This window comes from Pogoniulus pusillus, chromosome 12 (genome assembly GCF_015220805.1).
Source record: "Pogoniulus pusillus isolate bPogPus1 chromosome 12, bPogPus1.pri, whole genome shotgun sequence".
Taxonomy (NCBI): domain Eukaryota; kingdom Metazoa; phylum Chordata; class Aves; order Piciformes; family Lybiidae; genus Pogoniulus; species Pogoniulus pusillus.
In genome coordinates this window covers 6,499,460-6,522,408 of record NC_087275.1, presented here as the reverse complement: position 1 = coordinate 6,522,408, position 22,949 = coordinate 6,499,460, and the positions used below count along the sequence as shown (strand labels likewise).

The 22,949-nt window shown below is 43.1% G+C and overlaps 1 protein-coding gene across 2 annotated transcripts in view; it reads right to left on the bottom strand.

Annotated features, from left to right (window-relative positions):
* Window positions 1–22,615, bottom strand: part of GBE1 (1,4-alpha-glucan branching enzyme 1) — a 158,186-nt gene extending 135,571 nt beyond the window's left edge. Inside the window, exon 1 of one of the 2 annotated variants that reach the window (XM_064152290.1) lies at window positions 22,460–22,615. In XM_064152290.1, the coding sequence (XP_064008360.1) occupies window positions 22,460–22,560 (101 nt within the window). In that variant the 5' untranslated portion in view covers window positions 22,561–22,615. The remainder of the gene's footprint in view (window positions 1–22,459) is intronic. The other variant, XM_064152291.1, reaches the window with a different exon arrangement.
* Between the last annotated feature and the right edge of the window lie 334 nt (window positions 22,616–22,949).

The following is a 22,949-nucleotide window of genomic DNA, read 5'->3' as shown; positions in this document are numbered from 1 at the left end:
AAGTGATGAGGAAACTTAGGACATGCAGAAACCTCTTAAAACAGTTCAAGGAATGGGGGAGATGGGAAAAGCAGAACTCTGTAAACTTAGAAAGCAAATTCTTGCCATGCTCATATGCTGCACACTTAAGAGTAACCATACTCTCACTGTTAGAAAGTACTATTGGAGAGGCTTCAGAGATCACAGAATATTAACATTTGTTTAACAAGTCAAGAAATGCAAGATGGAAATGCTACCTACTGAGAAAACCAGTTTTACCATTTCAGATTCCTCTTCTCTGCTTAAGAGTCTATATGCACCTTCTGAAACAACTAAACTTAGATGCTTTCATATCAGATTTTGCCATAGGCTTTATTTACACAGAATCTTTTGTATAGAAAATAAGTATTACTGAGCATTCCCTTAATTCAGATGGATAAACCTAAACAGCAAAAAGGTTAAGCAATAACAGTAATGGACTATTTGTTGTATACTATCTCCCTAGTTATTCATTTTCCACCCTCACTATAATATCCCTATAACTGTTCAGTATGCTTTTTCCTCTTTATAGGGGAACTTAGACAATTTATACTGACTGATCCACTTGAAATGTTGCATCTCAAAGTACCTGTCTAACTTTAAAGCACAAAATAGGAAAAAAAAAACAGACCACACAACAGCACACTACACTCTTGACTGAAAAAAATATAAATATACAATTATCTACAAATCTGAGTGTCTGCATAAGATGTATATACATACAACATCCCTTCGTTCTCCCCTCTCTCACCTGAAATACATACAACAGAACACAAAAGTATCACCTCTTTTATTGGAACTAAGCCTAGAAAAATCTGCCAGCTCCAATTCTCAGCCTGGAGAGCTGCCAAAGTCTACAAACCGAAGCTAAACAGGACAACAGGTCAGTTCCAAAGCTTCAGTTGGCACAGCCTCCTTATTTGAGGTCAACTTGATAAACCCCATCACAAGGGAATAATAAAGGAGGAAAACCAAGAAGCAACAACTTCAGGTATTCACAATTTGTCAGGAAATTAACCTCTTTATTTATGAGCTATGCATCAAGAAGAAAGCTGGTAAAGACTTCAGATGCACTGTGGAATTAAAAAGTACTACTAGGTAGACAAAGAACACATTTGTTTAACCTCTATGTAGTTATATTTCAATAGACAGAGTATTTATTATTCCATAAATAAATTTTCTGTAAGCACTACATAATCCCCCCCCAAAATTCCATACTTAAACCTTTTCTTCTCTTCCTAGAGAGCTGAGCTTGCACTCAGCTTCTGCAAGGCAACACATATATCTATAAACAGTTTCCTGCCTTTCTCTCCTAATATGCACAGTTTGCACATTGTCAGTTAGAAGTCTTTCTTAATTCTCCTCTCAACTGAGACAAGATGAAAAAATTTAGAGTAAAACATACATGACAACTGACAGGCAGAATAGCAACTAGATAGAAGGAAAGAAAAATTCTCTTAGGACCAGGGCCCAGGAAAAGGTGCAGAATCTGTATTGCCTTTAAGTTTGACCCCAGGAATCATAGAATCAACCAGGTTGGAAGTGACCTCCAAGATCATCCACTCCAACCTAGCACCCAGCCCTATCCAGTCAACTAGACCATGGCACCAAGTGCCTCATCCAGGCTTTTCTTGAACACATCCAGGGACAGCGACTCTACCACCTCCCTGGGCAGCCCATTCCAATGCCAATCACTCTCTCTGGTAACAACTTCCTCCTAACATCCAGCCTAGACCTACCCTGGCACAACTTGAGACTGTGTCCCCTTGTTCTACTGCTGGGTGCCTGGGAGAAGAGGCCACCCCCCACCTGGCTACAGTGTCCCTTCAGGTAGTTCTAGACAGTAATAAGCTCACCCCTGAGCCTCCTCTTCTCCAGGCTAAACAACCCCAGCTCCTCATAGGGAACAAAATCCTGAACAATCGAGTCCCAATTCAACACTAACCTGGTTCTAGGCAGAAGGGTAGGACACAGGTAGAAGTCAGAGGTTCTCTCTAATCAGAATTTCCTGAGTATTTAGCACTTACCATGTACTGAAGCTTAACAGTTTCTGCTTAACAAAGAACATGGCAAAATATACAAAAGCAATGCAGATGATGGCAGAAACACTCCAATATGTTGCAAATGCCAAAGTATCCTAAAGTATCCCAGATTTCTGGCAATTGCATACTCCTCCACTGTGTTTGAATTCATTTACTTTGTATGTGTATGCAGACAAATAATGAAATCTGACAGAGCTGAACCAGACAAAAATAGGAACAAAATAGCCCAGATGCTACCTTCAAAGTTTAGCTATTGGGAAGCAGTTTCCTCAAATACCTTATTAATATATAAAACATTGCCATGCAGTTTAAGATCAGTTCAAGTAGCTGTTGACATGCATAAGGTAAACTTTACATCAACATTACCTTGTTAATGTTACAATTACACTAACCATGTATTGACAAGGAATTGATATATCTATTGCCATTTAAATTACTTCCATATAATTTACACATGTAGAGTGTGCACTATGCAATTGTGTGTCTGTGTATACAGAGTTTACAGATACACATACATGGGACTGTTTCAAAGCATCCTGGAAACACAAAACAACTGAATAGTGACATGAAATTTCAGAGAGATTAGCAGTGAAGTATAAACCACGTGGGGTGGGAGATTATGGATGCAGGATTGCATTCATAATAAATATTATCACATGCTACAGATTTTTTTCTTGTTTCCTAATTGTTTTAGCCAAATACTACTGGTAAAATTTTGGGGTCTTTCTTCCTGAGTAACTAATTAGAAAATGAGACAATCCATAACTCAGATTATTCTGTGACAAGGATGACAGCTAAGCACCCTTCAGGAAAGGTAATCATAGAATCAACCAGGTTGGAAGAGACCTCCAATGATCATCCAGTCCAAACTATCCCCCAGCCCTATCCAGTCAACCAGACCATGGCACTAAGTGCCTCATGCAGGCTTTTCCTGAACACCTCCAGGGACAGTGGTAATGCTACTTTCTGAACTGAAGCACAGAACTGCTGTTCAACATTCTTTATCTATAAAGGAAAGCAACCTCTTGTTTTCCATTTCACCAAAACCACAAGGAGTGCAAAGCTTACCTTAGGTACATTCCTGCTACTGCCTGACAATCCTTCTGTAACTGCTATTGTTAGCCTGTCATTTATGCCAGTGATAGGATTCTTGACATGAAATTCTGTCAATATACATGTTTTACAAAACCTAGGACCTTACTGCACACTTCAGACAGCTTTTGGTAACTTTAAATCATGTATATCAGCCTTAGTTAGACAAAAGGAGGCTCAAGGGTGACCTCATTGCTGTCTACAGCTACCTGAAGGGAGGTTGTAGAGAGGTGGGGGTTGGTCTCTTCTGCCAGGTAACCAACAGCAGAACAAGGGGACACAGTCTCAAGTTGTGCCAGGGGAGCTCTAGGCTGGATGTTAGGAGGAAGTTGCTGCCAGAGAGAGTGATTGGCATTGGAATGGGCTGCCCAGGGAGGTGGTGGAGTCACCATCCCTGGAGGTGTTCAAGAAAAGCCTGGATGAGGCACTTGGTGCCATGGTCTAGTTGACTGGATAGGGCTGGGTGCTAGGTTGGAGTGGATGATCTTGGAGGTCTCTTCCAACCTGGTTGATTCTATAAGTCTGAACTTAAACTCCTGAATAATCAACAGGTGATGGGGGAAGAGAAGGGCAAGCCCTTTATAAAAGGCCAGTCTCCATGATATAAAGCAACTTAATCCTAAATTTTCAGGACAGCAACAATGTTCTTTGAGGCTTTGGAAGAGATGCTGGTTATTTGAGGTAGTTCTGTAGCATATCTTTATTCCTTTGCTGGCATCCTTTAAGACTAATCATCACCTCTACATCACCAGGGAGAGAATGTAACGGTTTGACTCACTTCAGTGTGATAGCCAGAATTAGTTAAATGCCACATGTCACAGTCTCTTACACAGCAAAGGGCTGTAAGTATGAATCTCTCATTTCAATATATCTTGAAGGAAGCTTACATTCTCATAGGCCATCATTAATGTACTCTAAGAAGTTTCTTTTAATTATTCCCACTATTTCCTGAGCTGACCATTTAGTGCCTCTAAGAATATGTAAGCTAAATGAACCATATTTCTTTTAAACATTAATCCACAGGCCATCAGTGAGTGCACTGTTTGTCAGAGTTCAGAGATCTTTGTTGAGAAAGACCTATCTGCTGTTCCATTGCGAGAAGAGACCAACCCCACCTGGCTACAGCCTCCCTTCAGTAGTTGTAGACAGCAATGAGGTCACCACTCAGCCTCCTCTTCTCCAGGCTAAACATCCCCAGCTCCCTCAGCCTCCTCCTCATAGAGTTTGTGTTCCAAGCCCCTCTCAGCTTCATTGCCCTTGCTCTGGACACCTCCTCCAGCACCCTCAACATCTCTCTTAAATTGAGGGGCCACAACTGGACACAGCACTCAAGTGTGGCCTGACCAGTGCCTGAGTACAGGGGAAAGAATATAACCTCCCTTGTCCTACTGGCCACACTGTTCCTGATGCAGGCCAGGATACCATTGGCTCTCTTGGCCACCTGGGCACCACTGCTGGCTCATCTTCAGCTACTATCTACCAGTATCCCCCCAGGTCCCTTTCCTCCAGGCTGCTTTCCAGCCACTCAGTCCCCCAGCCTGTAGTGCTGCTTGGGGTTATTGTGGCCAAAGTGTAGAACCCAGCATCTGGCCTTGTTAAATGTCATCCCATTGGCCTCTGCCCACACCATCCAGCCTGTCCCAGGTTCCTGTGCAGGGCTCTCATTTGGTTTATGACAAAATCTTTCAGCAACAGACCAGACTCTTGTAGAAAGTATGGTCTCAGTCTTTCAGTAAACAGAGGCCAGTACCACGTCACTCTCCACAAACCCAAAGTACCACACAGGGTTAAAGTGAAGTTTTACATCCCACATGCAGTCACAGGAGCAAGAGAAGCTCATTCAAGGTGTGTATCATCTGAGTGTGCCAATGAGAACAAGCAGTTTTCAAGTCTAACCTGAACATATGTTCTTCCACACACCCCAATCTACATGCACTGTCATACACCCTGAATAAAACAAGCTTTCAAATTGTCAAATGACTTGGGAAAAAAAATGCCTCTTAAGATGATCAGCTGCTCCCAACTATAAACTTTCACATTGTTTACTGAAAAAAAATCCACACTAAAACCAAGAATTTGAAGCACATCAGTACAGTAATGAATGCATATCCAATACAAATTGCATCATGAGTATTAAAGCAACTATTCTTCTAAGGTTTGACAGTAAGAGAAGACTTAAAGGGGATTTGATAAATGTTTAGAAGTATCTGAAGGCTGGCCAGAGAGTGGGGACAGGCTCTTCTCACTTGCTCCCTGTAGCAGGACAAGGAGCAATGGGTGTAAATTGCAGCAAAAGAGGTTCCACCTCAACACAAGGGGGAACTTCTTTACTCTAAGTGTCACAGAGCACTGGAATAGGCTTCTCAGAGAGGCTGTGGGGGCTCATTCTATGGAGACTTTGAAAGCCTGTCTAGATTTGTTCCTCTGATCTGTGTTAGATTGTATTGTCCTGCTGTGGCAGGGGGGCTGGACTCAATGATCTCCTTGGGTCCCTTCCAAGCCCTAACATCCTGTGACTTCCATAAATTCAACCAAAAATAGTTATATGATTCCACCTAATTTCTTCATTATATCTATTCAGAATACCAGATCACTAAGAATTAGTGAAGAGTAACACTGAAATATACTATTATTCTACCTTAAGGTAGTCATACAGCCATACATACAGAATGCAGTGATGCAATTATTTAGGCTCCCTGCATTTGACCATGTCTCTCTCATCAGCTATCACAGCAGAGCACAAAGGAATGAGCAGTCAGAAGCAACACTCCATTACAAGAGTTATTGAGTTCATGTGATCTTTAATTACCATGTTACTAAAGCAACCACCAAGTAATACTACAAGTTAGAATTATGACATGCTTGTTACAGACATCTTATAACCACCCCAACTATTATTTAAAAAGAAAAAACAAAACCAAAACTCAAAAAAGCCCCAGCCCACAGACCTCCTCTTTATCTGTATGTTCTGTTTTCCAGCAAAATGTTTTCTGAAAGAGATGCAACCAGAGCTTTTGCCACAACCTCTAGGGGTGGTCTGAAAATCTTCACAGAATTAAAGGCTGGATAGGACTTTTAAGATCATTGAGTCCAACTGTAACCCACCCACCATAACCACTAAATCATGTCCTGAAGTGCCACATCTATATGCTTCTTGTACACCTCCAGGGATGGTGACTCCACCAGCTCCTTGGGCAGCCTGTTCCAACACCTTGCTGCTCTCTCAGTAAAGCAGTTTTTCCCAATGTCAAACCTAAACCTCCTCATGCATAACTTAAATCCATTTCCTCTTGTCTCATCTCTAGTTACATGGAGGAAGAGACTAACACCAACCCCACTACAACCTCCTTTCAGGTAGTTGTAGAGAGCAGTAACATCTCCCGTTAGCCTTCTGTAGACTGAACAACCACAGCTCCCTCAGCTGTTTCTCCTATGGCATGACCTCCAAACCCCTCACCAGCCTAGCTGCTCTTCTCTGGACACACTCTAGGACATAAATGTCTTTTCTAGACTGTGGTGCCTAGAACTGAACACAGTACCCATTCCCTATTTCCTTTTTCTCCCAGGTATACATTGGCTCTTACCCTATCTGTTCATTTTCATTTCAAGGCAATGGATTTTTTGAAGAGCTGCAAAACAAAGTTTTGACAAGTCAGAAATTTAAATTCTTATTACAACAGGCACTGTTGTAATAAGGCACTTATTACAACAGGTGCATATATGACAGCTCGCTGGCTTCTGCCAAAAATTGGTTTGGTTTTACTGTGAAAGGTAGAAGAAGAAAAAAAAAGCATATTGTAATTTTACAGCAGCATAAGCAACAGTATTCTGTTTTATCCTCAGTAGGTCACCATCTCTCCAGGCTTCCAAGTCAGTAAGTTTTGAAATGTCAGATTTAAAATCTCACATCCTACACTACAACAGACAAGCTTGTTTGTCCAGGATATGCACACACAGTACCATCTTCTCACCGAGTAGCAAGTTCTTTAAACGGAGAGAGGGGGGAAAAGCATGCCTTGTGCAGCCTGGCAAGCAGCAAACAGCTGAGTTAGATACTATTTATAGCCATTTAAACCCTCAAAGCTTCCTTTTATTTTGCTCTCAAACTCCAGAGCATCTCTCACTTCAGGAGCAGAAGCAACTAAGGATCTCTCAGTTACACTTCCCACTTTATTCCATACCACAAAAGCATCTTTCCTAAGTACATCTGTCAAACCCACAATTTTCAATTTCCTTGATGTTTCTTTTGTACTTTAAAAATGGATCAGTCAATGAAAAAGTATCAATAGAAATTGAAGGGAAAATCATAGAATCAAAAAAGGCTGGAAGAGACTGCCAAGATCATCCAGTCCAACCTAGCACAAAGCCCTAGCCAAGTCAACTAGACCATGGCATTAAGTCCTCATCCAGGCCTCTCTTGAACACCTCCGGGGATGGTGACTCCATCACCTCCCTGGGCAGCCCATCCCAATGGTCAATCACTCTGTCTTAAGCCAAAGCTGCTAATCTAATGATGTGTTCATTGCCAAAACATGTGTAAAACATTAGTGCCATCTATCCTGTTCTCTAAATGCCTGCTTACATTTTACAGACTATTACATTTTTTAATTACTTGGTGACAGCTCATACCTCACTTTTTTTTTAGGGGCAAGTCACATCAGGAAAATCATCTTGATAAAGTGCAGCAAGACTCAGAACACTCTTGACTTCAGCTATTTTTCACTTTTATCTTCTCCAACAGAGCTGTTCATGAAATCTCAGTCTTGGTCAGCCTATTCCACAAAAAGCTTTAGAAAGCCAGAAAAGTTATTTACAAACTGCAAGAGATTGAGTACTAACTTTACACTGACATTTAAGAATCAAACTTCAGCAAAATGGATTCAGGAAGCTGATCCACTAGAGACAGATGTTAAAAAAAAACAGCAACGCTCCAAACCTGCAGGCACACACAAAAACCCTCCAAAAAGGTTCACACAACTGCAAAAGCAACACACACACCACCACATACCCCAACATTCTGAATTTAATAAATAAAAACACCCAGACATTTGTACAATCTGTAAAGATGCATTTCAGGAAAGAATGAAAAGCATCACAGAAGTCAGACACAAATTACTATTCTGTGTACTCCTACTTTTCAATTACACAGACCTTCCAGATCTTAAGCAGCAGGATGACAACAGCCACCAAGTGGGACAAGACCCTATGAAGCAGATGTTCATGGCAGCAACAGCATAGCCAGCATTCAGGAAAATTGGTCCCTCAACAAAAACAAAAGTTTATGCTTATTTATCTCCTAAACATCATTATGCTTTTGTGAGATGCAACCAGAGCTTTTGCCACAACCTCTAGGGGTGGTCTGCTACAGATGTGAGATGGCAAGAAAGACATGAGCCGAACAAAGGGAGCACAAGGGCAAAGAATGTAGCAGCCTAATTGGGAAAAAAAGGGACACACACACACACAAACACGTAAATACAGCTACTCAGCTTCCCAAACACTGGATCTGAAGGGAGAAGCAAGGAGAGGCAGAACACTAATTGCAAAAGGAACAATTTGAAAAGTTACTGCTACACTAGTTTGGGGAATTTTTTAGGCTCTATTGTTCCATATCATTTCCTTTTTCAATTGAGAATGAAAATTGTACAGAACACATCTATCTCTGTTGAAAGAAAAGGAAATTAAAAACCTTTCCCAAGAGACTGTTTGACCAGAAAAACCTCATAAACACATTCACAGAACACACACCGTTGGTAGTAGCAAATGCACACCGTTAAGTACCCGAACCCAAAATATTTTAGCACAAACAACATCCACCCATTGCATTTGAAAGATAGACTAATCCATGAGCTTTCCAAAGATTAAGTTAAAATTTGGGACTTCATGATAACAGGGAGTGGATTTGTTTGGACAGTCATTTGAGTCACCTGGCTCACTCAGAATGCAAATATTTTTTTCACCTTGTTCTCCACTGCTTTTAACATTCTCAAACAAACAACTGTAATCTAGACAGGCACTGAGGCTTTATTTTTTCAGGTCTGTTCCTTCCTTTCTTACAAAGGAAAGATTTTTCTTTTCCCCATTTCTCCCAGATATAAGGATTTAGGCAGGGTGAGGAGAGCAATTGCAAATGAGTGGGACAGAGAAAACGTAACACCGAATGACAAGCTCAATTAAAATACAAACTGAAGAACGATTTGTGAATTGACAACAAGTATCCATTTCCCTTTAATGTCTTACCTTTATCTATAACGTGTACAGACGGTGGTAGTTTCAGTGGGTCTAATTTCTGTTGCTGGATCTTAGCTTTAGCTTCTGGAGAGCTGCTACACCAGCTCCTGACCCAAAACAGTGTATCTACTATTTCACAACTACTTCTAAATGCGGTCACTGCTACTGTTTGTACAAGAAAATACAAAGCTACTGTGCAAGTACTTAAGAATCAGAAGGTTGCCCAAACTTTCTCAAAAAGCATGCCCCACAAAACAAAACAGCTAGCACACCAAAGCAACATTCAACACTTCGTATTTACAGTATCACAGTATCATCAGGGTTGGAAGAGACCTCACAGATCATCAAGTCCAACCCTTTACCCAGAGCTCAAGGCCAGACCATGGCACCAAGTGCCACGTCCAATCCTGCCTTGAACAGCCCCAGGGACAGCGACTCCACCACCTCCCCGGGCAGCCCATTCCAGTATCCAATGACTCTCTCAGTGAAGAACTTTCTCCTCACCTCCAGCCTAAATCTCCCCTGGTGCAGCCTGAGGCTGTGTCCTCTCGTTCTGGTGCTGGCCACCTGAGAGAAGAGAGCAACCTCCTCCTGGCCACAACCACCCCTCAAGGTAGTTGTAGACAGCAATAAGGTCTCCCCTGAGCCTCCTCTTCTCCAGGCTAACCAACCCCAGCTCCCTCAGCCTCTCCTCGTAGGGCTGTGCTCAAGGCCTCTCACCAGCCTCGTCGCCCTTCTCTGGACACGCTCAAGCATCTCAACGTCCCTTTTAACCATGACTTGAGCAGTTTCCTAGAGAAGCAGCACTTGGCAGGATGAAGTGATTAATGTAGGGCAGATTAAGCCTTGCTGAATGCAATCAATGATTCATAATTTCAAAATGAGGTGTATAAATCTTAGAATGAAGATCATGGGTCTTCAATGGGTCACCAATCCCTGTCAAACTAGGAACATTTATGCTGTGAATGTCTACCACAACAGGTATCAAGTAACAATGTTAACAGTAAGACTTGCTGCATAAATAGGGATGTCCAAAGACATTTTCAACAGTATAAAATACCTACAGTATCTGCTCAAGTCTAGCACATACAACAGAATTTATTACACTCCTATTCTGCTGGGATAGCAGGTATAGTACAATCACAGTGTCCCCTAAAGCTGCTAAAATGAGCTGCTGACTTCTATGTTTATGCAATGAATTCATTCTAGCTGGGCAATTTCCAAACAGTTGCAGTAGTGCAGCATGTTCTCATTTAAAACATACAGTAACTCAGCATGATTTCAACAGGAGACTTTTACACAACTCCCCCTGGCACTTATGTCTTTCCTCCAAATCATCTTATCAAATGCCAATACATCATCTGTTGATGGCCATCACACTCACATATGACCATGGGGAATGCCTGAAGGAGCACATCCTACACATGCATGAAACCTGCCTATCAGTGACATACCAGGAAAAAGGCCCTCAAAACATAAATCTGACCCTCCACACACAGTTGACAGAGTTTAACAACCACCTAATGCATTATTTTGACCCAAAAAAAGTCCCCACATAAACTGTAATAAGCTACTGATATCTATTTGTGATCAGCACTGAAGTTTCTTTTCCATTTGTACTAATTTGTTTCCTAAAAGACATCTCTATCAGCTTGTCTTTGGAAACAAAACCAGATCTCTTCCAGTAGCATATCTTTGTAATGATATTAACCACCCTTCACATCAATAAAGTCTGTTTGTACATGTTAGTTCATCCACATTCCTGCAAGCCTTTTCTTGATCAAAAAGGTGGGGGAATACAACAGACTTCAAGTCCACATTCTCCTAAAGTATTACTTTAACAGGATTTCTCCACTTTTCTACTCCTGCCATAAAGAACAATCTTGACTTTGCTGCTGCTGTCTCTTAAGTAGGAGGACCCAGATCCCAACCTCCTTTTAAGAACTGTGGAATATAAATGCCAACGAATCACTCAGTTTTACACCAGTTCAAATACAACAGCTGAAGCCTCACATTTACTATTACATGAACTAGAGATGTTGCATATCTCAGCATCACTCAATTCCTTTTCCAGATCTAAGGTAACTTTTTGTTTTTAATTTAACATAACCTTCTAGCAGTAGTACTCTGGGGAAAACAGGTCTGCCCTTGTAACTTCATATTCTACTGCCAGATAATTTTTTCTCTCTAACACTGATCGTACAAAGTCAGGCAAAGCTCATTAGAACAACAAGAATAAAAGGGAGCCAGAAGTATCCGATGTCTGAGCAACAGCTCCAAAGAAAATAAAGGAAGGCATTAAACAGAAAGCATCAAGGCTAACACAGCCTTCAAGTAACATCAGTCCACAGAATCAGAGCTGCATGATTAAAGCAGGTGCTTTCCTTTCCTTTAAGTACAAGATGACAGTAGGTTAAATGAATTTGGCATAAGAAACATCCAGATTAATGGAACAATTTAAAGATTTTCACCTAAGTGAACTAGTTGACTTGGGTTCTTGGATCACTAGACAGGTCTTTAGACATCAATTTTGAGTTCTCAACGGCTTACACTAGAATTTAATCACAAATAATATCCAGGTAAGATTCATTAGTGAAGTGCTTCCAACAGCAGCATGAGGTTAAGCAGATTTTGTTGTTCTAAGCTTGGAGGCCTATTATTTACAGCACAGCTAGGAGTAATCATTAATAACCAGCCTTCAACCTGTTAACATAAGGTACTATAAGTATCTGACAGTTTCTGACATTCTTGAGGAAGAGGCAGCCCTATTATAACAACAAAAAAAATTGCCTTTGGAAGAACGTGGTGAGGCTTGGTAGTTTTTTTTCCCCAGAATATACCTCATGTTTTAAACATTTTACATTAAAACAAAAAGATCTTTTTGTACTTGACATATTGCCACAAGACATTATTTTCTTTTTTTAAAAGATAATAACTCTGTTAAGCAAATTTCAGAAGCAGAAAGTACACTGAAGCATGAATGTCAAGGTTTTAGATCTGATATTGTACAACTGAAAAGGAACTTCTGTGGAAGACAAAAGATTGAGAAAGCAAGTATGATTAGAAGGTATAGTGGGGGTATGTAGAAGAGGAAAAGGAAGAGGTCTGTATACATTGATATTTGAAACTGGATAGGGAGATAAAGGAATTTTCATAAGATCCAATGAGACTTTTAGACAGACCTCCAATGAGACTTTTAGACAGACCTCCAATGAGACTTTTAGACAGACCTCCAATGAGACTTTTAGACAGACCTCCAATGAGACTTTTAGACAGACCTCCAATGAGACTTTTAGACAGACCTCCAAACCAAGAATGCTGCCAATATTATTAAGAGCTTGAAAGTAGTAAAACAACATACAGAAATACTTTTCAGCAGTACTCAGGAAGACAAAGGTTTTCTTCACTGGTACAACTGCAGAACGGTAGGGATTGGAATGGAGCTTTGGAGATTGAGTCCAATTCCCTTGATGAAGTAGGTTCACCTAGGGCAGGCCACAGAGGAATGCATCCAGGCAGGTTTTGAAAGCCCTCAGTGACAGAGACTCCACAACCTCTACAGACAGCCTCTTCCAGTGCTCCAGCATCCTCACAGTAAAGAAGTTTTTCCTCACATTGAGGTGCAACTTCCTGTGTTCCAGTTTGTGTCCACTGCCCCTCATTCTATGACAGGACACCACTGAAAAGAGACTGGCCCCATCTTCTTGACACCCACCCTTCAGATACTTGTAAACATTGATAAGATCATCTATCAGCCTACTCTTACCCAGGCTAAATAGCCCCACATCTCTCAGCTGTTCCTCATATTCCCTTAATCATTACTGCCTACCAGGACTCCAAGGTCCTTCTCCATGGAGCTATCTATCGGCAGGTCAATCCTTAACCTGGTGCACTCTTGCCAAATGTAGGACTTCACACCTGTCCTTTATTAAGGCTTCCCCTTTAGCTAACTCTGTCTCTCCAGATCTCACTGAATGGCAGCACAGCCTTCTGGTGTATCAGCCAACACTCCCCACATCATATGGTCAGGAAACTTGCTGAGGGTACACACCATCCCTTCATCCAAGTCACTGATGATGCTGAACAAGACTGGACCCTGGGGGAATAGCACTACCTATAGGCTTTCAATTGGCATCTGCACCACCAATCACAACCTTCTTAGCTTCATTGTTTAGCTACTTCTCACCATGTCACAATTAAGTCATCTAACCCATACTTCCTGAGAGTGTTTTGGGAGATGATCTAAAAAGCTTTGCTGAGGCCAAGGTACACAACATCCACCGCTCTTCCTGAATCTACCCAGGTAGTCACTCCATTATAGAAGGTTATCACACCAGTCAAGCAGGATTTTCCCTCAGTAAAGCCATGCTGTGCACTAGTCCTTTCTGAGCTGGAATTGGTTCTCTCCAGAGCATCTTTCTAGCACTATGTTTTGCCATGATGTAGCCAAGAGCTGACAACACACCAGTGTTTTGGCTACTGCTGAGCCAAGCACCAAGGCTGTGCTTTCCCAGCATTTCCCATCCCTCCAACAGTATGCTGAGGGATGAGCAAGACCTTGAGAGGGGACACAACTAGGCAAGCTTATCCAAACTGAACAAAGCATTTCATACCATATGATGCCAGCTCAGATGTAAAAACTAAGTGAAAGAGGGAAGTGTAGGGACATTCATTGATGGCATCCATCCTCCAGGATCATTATGCATATTGAAACACTGCTTCCCAGGAGTGACCAAACATCACCTGCTGATGGAAAGTAGGGAATAACATTGTTCTTGCTTCTGCACGTGGCCTTTGCTTTTAATCCTATTAAATGTCTTCTATCTCAACTAATGGGCTTTTTGCTGTATTTTCCCCTCTCCCCTGTCCAAATAAGGAGAGGAAATGATGGAGCAGCTTTGGCAGGCATCTGGCCCTCAGCTAGGGCTAAACCACCACAAATGGCTACTCTTAATAACCTTCCTCTCTTCCATGCACCATGGAACCAAATAACCTTCAGAATAAGCTAATCCTTTCCAAGGAAGAAGGTGAGGCTGACTGGTCTGTGCTTTCCTGGGTTCTCCTTGCCCTTTTTGAAGACTGGTTTTCCTCCAGTCCTCAGGCACCTCTCCAATTCTCCATCTTTCAAAGACGAGAGTGGCACAGTACTCAAAAGTGTATCCCCTCAGAGACCATAGATTTGAGAGCATTCTGTTTGACCGAATTATCTCTAACCCAGTCCTCACTGACCAAGAGTCAATCTTCCATTCTCCAGACTTTCTCTCTTACTGTCAGAGACTGAGATTCCTGGGGGTTGAAGCAAAGAAGGCTTCAGTCAGATAATGCTACAATAATTATGTTCCTGGTCACAATCTATTTCAAAATTCTGGAATAGTTCTCCAGAACCTATCCAACATGCTCAGATATGCTAACACTTCACAAGAGCAAAGAGGTTCTCTCTTTTCCAGAGAGGACATAGTTTTGATTCCTATACAGGTTGGTTCAGGTTTGACCCATTTTGTTGTGATTTAAACCTTTACATAGTCTTTGGCACTCTGATGTGAGGTAAAGAAAGTGGCTGTCTTAATTAAGACAGATTTTTTGGCAAGAGACAAAGGAACTGGGATAACAAAAAGGAAGATAACAAGAGCATTCAATTAAGGCTTGAAGTGTGTTAAGAGAGTTTTGAGTTTTCCCCCCCCTCTCTGCTGTGTTTGCTATGTTGGGGTACTTGCTTTCTGCTGGTGGCTGGTGCTGATGTGCTGGCATTCTGTACAAATTCCTTCTGATAATGAGCTTTATCTCAGGGCTTCCAGCTCTGATGCTCCTGTGTTGGATGCCAGCAGGCCAGATATTGTTTGGAACCACACACAACTTTCTCAAGACTATCACTCAGAGATCAATGCTGAATAAAGATGAGCAGCAGGGAATATAAGCATGTATGAGCAAATTCTTAGAGCCATGGAGTCCTTGGGTGGATTAAAAATTCACCCCTAAGCAAGTGCAAAATCCTGAAAGCTAGTAAAGTGTTTGGAAAAAGTCTGGTATCAATCTGAGACTTCCTGAGAGAAAGAAATCATTGCAGTCTGTTGGGGACTAGCACATGTATACTGAACCCTTCTCATCAGTGTTGAGAGTACTCAGGAGGAACAGAAGGTCTCCGAGACAGCACACATGGCTGCAGTAAAGACCAAGCCTGTATCATCATCAGCTCCCCCTGTATAGAAAAAGAGTTAGAGGGAAAGCAGCTTGCCCTGTAAAAGATAGGGACAAACAAAGGCCAACGTGGGAAGAAGAGCCAGGGCTGCTTACTCAGTTCTTATTTCTGAGTTTGGAAGACAGCCAAAGACAAACAGTGGATGAAACAAATAGAAGGTCTCAGCAAGACAAAGAAAATCTCTCCTTTTCTCTCCGGGCCTGTGTTTCAGCTGTGAAGTACCTGTCCCAGGAGGTCCACCAATTCAAGAAGAGTATGTTTTAATCCTCACTTGTATGGTCCTGTGTTTCAGCCATGAGGAGCAGTGCTCTCCTGTCCAAAGGAGAGAATCTGGGAGGCACACACCACAGCGTACCCTGCTGTGTTACCTCAGTCCTGACTGCACATGTATGTGAATTGCAGAGGAATTCTCCTGTGAAGAATGTTGCCTCAGTTTCCAGTGGAAAAATCACTCAAGAAGATCAGACAAATTGACACTGCTTCTGGTCCTCCTAAAGGAACTCCCAAAGCATCTTCACAAGATGCAAGTGATCCCAGCCAGAATTAGAGGGCACCCTACATGCAACAGATGGAGAAGAGGAACAGCTAGGTTTATTGAACTGTATGGAACTGACAGCTTGGCAGGTTGAAGATGTGGAGCCCATCTGTATTTCTGGAGTGACACAGGAATCTCCACTCCTGCACGTGTTGGAAGCCAAACAGTGGAACGCAAGCCACAGTTTGCTTTCACTTAGAGGAGTGGAAGCAGTCATGGGACTCAATTGCCCCAGAGGTGGAAACACAGCCATGCTGCAGTCAAATTAGCTTTAGAAATTAAAGTGCTGGCTGGAGCAAAGTACTATAGGGCTTGAAGTTCAGATTGCAACATGGGAGGCTTCCCGTTCCGGTTGTTCCTTCTGGGCTTTTTAGGTGTTGTCTTTTCTGCTGGGACAGCAGCAGGACAAGGAGCAATGGGGCAGCAGTTTTGTGGCTTGGGGGTTTGTCTCACTTGCCTCTGCTTATTGTTGCTTTGCACTGTGCTTTTTCTATGAATAAGCTAAGGTAATTATGCTTTTTTGTACTATGTTTATCTGACTTTGCTCAGTCAACTCTATTCTTATGTCACTTTTTTCCCCCCCTCAATCTTAAGTGTTTGTCTTACTTTTCCCCCACTTATATGTTGGGAAAATAGATAGATTAACCTGCTGGTTACGTTTGACCTGCTTCATTCCAGTTTAAACCATTACAATAACAAAAAGCCATACCTACATTCTCATCCTTTCATGCCTTGTTTTAACAAAACTAGCAGCTATTAATGCAATTGCCAATTTCAATCTCTTGCTGAGGACTACAACAGATATGCATATATTAGATGTACATTGACCTACATAGCCATTTCCTCACAGACAAAAGTTAAAGGCCAGTGATGCATTCAGCTGTGCTTGTTTAGGTTAGTAGTTCTCATGCAGAAGAGCACTGCTTTCTATACAACCCTGGGATCTGAGTTGTTCAGAAACTGACTGAACTTATGAGACACCACCAAAAAAGCAGCAATGTAAGAATGAAGGACTTTGTATGAACATTAAGTTTTCCACCCAATACTGCAACCTATGAAAGGCCAAGAGGCAAACTGCTTCTCTACAGCTCCTGAAGCAGATGATACACAGTAATTGTGCTACTTCTGTGACATCTCATTCCAGCCTTTCCTCCCCTCCTCATGGCCACCAAAACCTAGGATTCCATCCAGATCACTCTTCAACTTCCATTCCCAACAGCTGCCCTCCTACTCAGTCCTATCAAATCAAATTCTGTATCCTTTCATTTTAAATACTTCAGTCAAGTACCTACCACTACAGAACTCCTAAAATTTAAAAAACATTATGAAAGGACAGAATCATTGTAAACCAGCACTACTCTCCTATTAGGTCAAGACAAATAGAAGAGGAAGTACTTCCCTTTTGTAAGAGCAGAGAGGTCCAAGAATACTGACAGAAAACTATGAATCAGTTGACAGACATCTCATTAACTGATCACAATAGTTTGGGTTGGAAGGGACCTCCAAAGGTCCTCTAGTCCAACTGCCCTGAAGAGAGGCATGACATCCTCCACTAGATCAAGTTGCTCAGAGCCTTGTCAAGCCTGATCTTTAACATCTCCAGGGATGAGGCCTCAACCACCTCTCTAGGCAACCTGTTCCAGTGTTCCACTGCCATCATGACAAAGACCTTGTTCTTAACATTCAATCTAAATCTACTCTCTAATTTTACTTCCATTGCCCCTCATCCTGTCACTACAGGCCTTTGTAAACAGCCCCTCTCCAGATTTCTTGCAGGCCCCTTTTAGGTAGTGAAAGCCACTATTAGGTGCCCCCAAAGACTTCTCTTCTCCAGGCTGAACATCACCAACTTCCTCAGCTTATACTTGCAGAAGAAGTGTTCCAGCCCTGTTATTACTCTCATGGCTCTCCTCTGGACCTGCTTCATCATGTTCATCAGATGCAGCTACTACTGAGTAGGTGTTTCAGTCTTCTCAACCAAAAATTCACCAAAACTTCAAAAGAAACAGAACTTTCCCCCTCTCTTATGGCAAGCCCTATAACCTCTCTATAACCAAGCACTATAGCCAGTATTCAGTCTATCTGAAAAACAAAAACCAGTCCTGTTGGATGCTTTCATCAAGATAAAGATTGAAGCTGAAGTGGTACATTTTTACTTATTCACTCTATAAATTGAACTATTAAAAGAGCTTCCACTGAAGTCTGCATAGTAGATTAGAGGCAACTGCAGGAGCTGATGATATATACTAAACCAGACATGTTGCTATAGCAGAAAATTCTCAGGGGCAGCACTTTCCAACACCAGTTTATAACTCCATAAAACACAATTAAACAACAGACATTAATAGAATATAATGGGTTCAATTAAAATTAAGAGGTAAAAGACTAAAAATACATACTAAATCATACAAAGTCTTCAGCCTCAACAATACATGGGAGTTAACAAAACACAATCACAGATGGTCAATCAATGCAGCACAGTGATATCTCATGCAAACATTACCTTGCTAGGGGGTGGGGGGGAAGTGTATTTGGGGATTTTTTTTTTCTTAATAAATTCTTTCAAGCACTGAACAGTGTATGGGTCAAGGATGAATGATTTACCACATACATACACTGAAAGGACTACCCACTCTCCCAAAGAAAATACTCCCCTCCCCAACTTGGGGTCAAATTTGAGCGTTCAGAGAACAGAAATTACAGATTCCTGGTTTTCCTTCATAAACACCACTTGCAGTAATATGCCCCTAAATGACAAAGAACTGAGGGGGGAACGTGCCCAGAAGACCATTTCCTCCTAGTCACTGATTTACCTACAGCAGTGCATGCTCCATGCTTAGAACTTAACCAGGTGCTATCACCACATTTTAGACATCACTACTTACAGAAGCACTTCATTCCCAAAGTACCCATGCATTGTTTCCTCAAGATTTCTTTTTCTTAAAAAGTCAGGTGTTTAAAGCACAAATTTATACTTTGAGAAGTTAAAGGAGAGCTTCCTTGAAATCAAAACAATTTTATTTGCTAACACTGGCTACGCTAATAGAGCACTATGGGCTAAACAGCTGACAGACTGAAGCCCAAAGGGCAAGTCAACAATTTGCTAACATCACTGCCAGGACTAGACCCTAAATCTTTCATTTTCCCTCCCTTCTATAAAAGATATGCTGTTACCAAGTTAGACAAAGTGATGACCAATTTCGAGTTTGCACAATGCAGAGTAGAAGATCTGCACAGACAAACATTTTAAATAAGCTTTATTTCTCAAGCATGCTTAATCCTGTGTCAAAATCCTCAATTTCTCTAGGTAGGATACAGTATGGTATCTGTAAACTACAAGATTCCTAAACACTTCTTATTCTGCTTAATGTGAAGTCAGAGCAAAATCACTGCAAACCCCAAGAAATTTAACATACTGTAGGAAAAGTACCCACACATTTGATACGACTAAGTCTGTTTCACTTCTTTCTCAAAGTCTCCTAATTAAAGTAAAATTACAGTGCTGTAGGGTGTCAGGTACAACAGCTGCCTCCTATCCCCTGCATCAGGAACAACTCAACTTTCTGAACTGGGGCATGATTTGTACCTTAGTTGTTTAAGCTATTCAAGCAGCAAAAAAACCCACCAGGTAAGGACAGAAAGAGCAAAGGTAGAGAGATAAAAACAACCAGTAGTGTCTGAGGGAGTAAGGAACAGATTGTTATCTGTTCAGCAGTCAAGTGGCATTTCTATCTAGTCTTCCTATTGTAAAGGAGTAAATGAATTGCTAAAACCAAGTATCTAGTAAGAATTATCCCTCCTGCCCTGTGATGAGGTCATGGCAAGCAACTGACAGCTGATCAACAAACAGCTACAACTAACATACTAGAGGCTCAGAAAACCCCAGATGAAAGATTCTTCACACAATCAGTGATTAGATGGCAAAGTTCCTTTCTCCTGAACACTCCTAATGCAAGACCTCAGGATAAAAAAAACAACACTATACCTGAAGCTATTAAATACAGGCCGAATTACAAATCATGTCAGCTGGGATAAGCATTGCCTGGAAACACAAACACCTAGTTTCCTTGTGCTTACACTCATCATCCTTGCCACTCCACCATCCACAAGATGAAAGACAGGACAAGCTTGCTGTTTGGCCTTAGATTAAAACATTTAGTTATACCTTTGTTGTTTCAAACTAAGTAACACTATACTTGTTTTCACAGTATTTCTATGGTAAGTGACAAATTTAAGGTTCAGAAGCTAGGAAAGGGCAAGATACAAAGAAGAGCATCTTAAGTTCTGGGCTCAAGCAGAATGAACCAAAGAAATTGAGAGTTTTTGCAGACTTGCTGTGTTCAGCATGGCCATACACTCCTTAGAAATACAAACACCATCATCCACAATGTGTCCATTTAGACAGCAGGCACATTCAGGAAGCCCAATGTTTTAATGAATAGTTTCATTAAAAGCCTACTTACTACTTCCTACACTCTGGCACCTCACTGGAACAATTAGGTGTTTTACAGCACTACACCCATTACCAGGAGCTTGTCCAGAACCACTGTGTAAAATACAGAGTAATTCTGTCATTAAGAGATTAATTCACAAAGCATTTGCCTCAAACTATAGTTTAGTACTTTACTCAATCCCTAATCCCATTCTGTGAGATCTAGCTTTAGCACTGCTCTCTTTGAGGACTCAAAAGGACACCTGATAATGCTGTGTGATGGTTTGGGTGTTCCCCACACTCTAGAAATCACCCAGACTAGACTCAGCCAGCTCTGGAAATAGGAATCAAGCTTATATTTACAACTAGCACAATATACAAGCAGATAGTTACAGTATATACAGTTATAGACAGAAATAGACAAGGTAAAAGGTAATACAGAAACACAACAGCCCTCACAGAAACCTGAGTCCCCAGGAGGGGCTCTCAAACACCTTCCCCCTACCCCTCTCAACCTTACCCCAGTCCCAAGGAAGAATAGAGGTTAAGAAGCAAAGTGGGTTAGCCCAAAACAGAGGGTGAGGTTAGAGATGCAGCTCAGCCAGCAGCGCCAGCGAGAGGGATGCTGAGTGAGAGTGGTTATCTAATGTTCTTATTTCTTCTTCCTATACTTCTCAGCAAGACTGTGAGCGATGCAGACATCACCATTGGTTTCTTTCCACAGCCTGTAATCTAATTCTTCTTACCATAGCCTGCTTCAAACTAGCACATGCTGAGCCAAAAGCATCGTGTCATGGGCAAAACCTAAATACTTTGGAAAAAGAAATAAGGAAAAAAAATCGAAAGCACCAAATTCTCTTACTTCCCCTTACACACCCACAGACTTTTGGAATATAGCATACTGACCAGTATAATTTTACCCAAACTACTGAAACGCACTAAAGTTACATCACAAAACCTCTCATTTCCAGTTAGCCGATGAGATTTCATCGATCTTTCAAGGCCAATAGTTCGGTCCTGCAGGACGCAGGTCACCTCTGCCCGAGCTGCTTTTGCCAGGCTCTTGCCCAGGCCTGCCAGCTGAGCCCGGCCAGAGGGCTGGTGTCGCAGTGTCCGACAAGAGGCAAACAAAATCGGTTCGTCCTGGCAACCCGAAACAAACTTCATGCACAATCCCCTGTTCGCCCATTAGAGGTGTGTCAAACAACTGCGGTAGGGACGCAGGACAAACCAGTAAAATGCACGGGAAGAAACACGCTCCAGGCCCAGGAAATTCAGAACTGGTTTATTTACACGCTACTACAAGCCGGACCCCAAAAGATTACTAACGGCAGTGGCTCTACCAAGCGCTGCTCCTGGCGCTCACCCCGGCAGTGCACCTGCCGCCACTTCGAATGTCAGACGCGCCCCACCGTGACGCAGCGATGCAGCCGTACACTGGGCCCAGGGGGCACAGCGAAGACGCTTGAAGCGCCGGAAAGGCCGCAGGGAACGGGACGGCCGAGCCGCTTATAACACTAGCGACACCGGCGGAAAGGCCCACGGCAGAGGCCTTCCTACAGCACCGCGCCCTGCTCGGCTCATGAGGCCCCGCCGAAGCCCGGCGGCCGCTCCGCCGGCAGTGCAGATGCCTCCCTCAGGGGAGCCGCCGCAAAACCCGCCTCAATCTCCGTCCCCCTCGCCGTCACCGAGTCGGAAAGCTGAGCCGCCTCGGCTCCGGCTGACGGACAACCCCCCGCTGCGAGGGGAGGGGAGGGGAGAGGAGGGGGAGGGGACATCGCCCTCCCCATCGCTCCCCCCGGCGCCCCCAGAGGCGGCGGACACCGCCTGCTCGCCTGCTGGCCCTAGCCATGCCGAGATGGTGCACCCCTCCCCGCGGCACAGGCCTAGGCCGCCGGCGGGCCGGCCGGTACCTGCGCTGGAAGTCCGCCTTGAAAGGGGCCAGGTAGGGGTCCCGCTCCAGCAGCTGCTGCAGTTTCGGTGGCTGCGAAGATTGCGTGCCGGCGGCCGCCATCTTACCCGCCACGAAATCCGCCCCGCGCTGCTGCTATATACACCCGCGGAGGGGGCCGGGGCGGGGGATGCGCCCCTGCCTCTCACCGCCCGGCGCCGCCCACCGGCCGGGGCAGCCCGCCGGAGCAGGAGGCGGCCGCCTCCGCCGCCCCTCCCCGCTCGCCGTGCCAGCAGCCTGGGCCGCGCCAGGGTTTCCCCGCGGTGCCCGGTGCTAGGGTTGTCGGGGCTCCTGGTGCCCCGGGGACTGTGGGGGTGGAGGGGAGGGAGTGCTGGGGTGAATTCTGTCAGTGCCTGCGCTCAGCACAGACTCGCGAAGGGTTTAGTTTGGCGGCCAGCAGCGGGGTGACAGCGGGAGGGGGGCGAGCGGCAGTGTAGTTCTACCAAAAACGG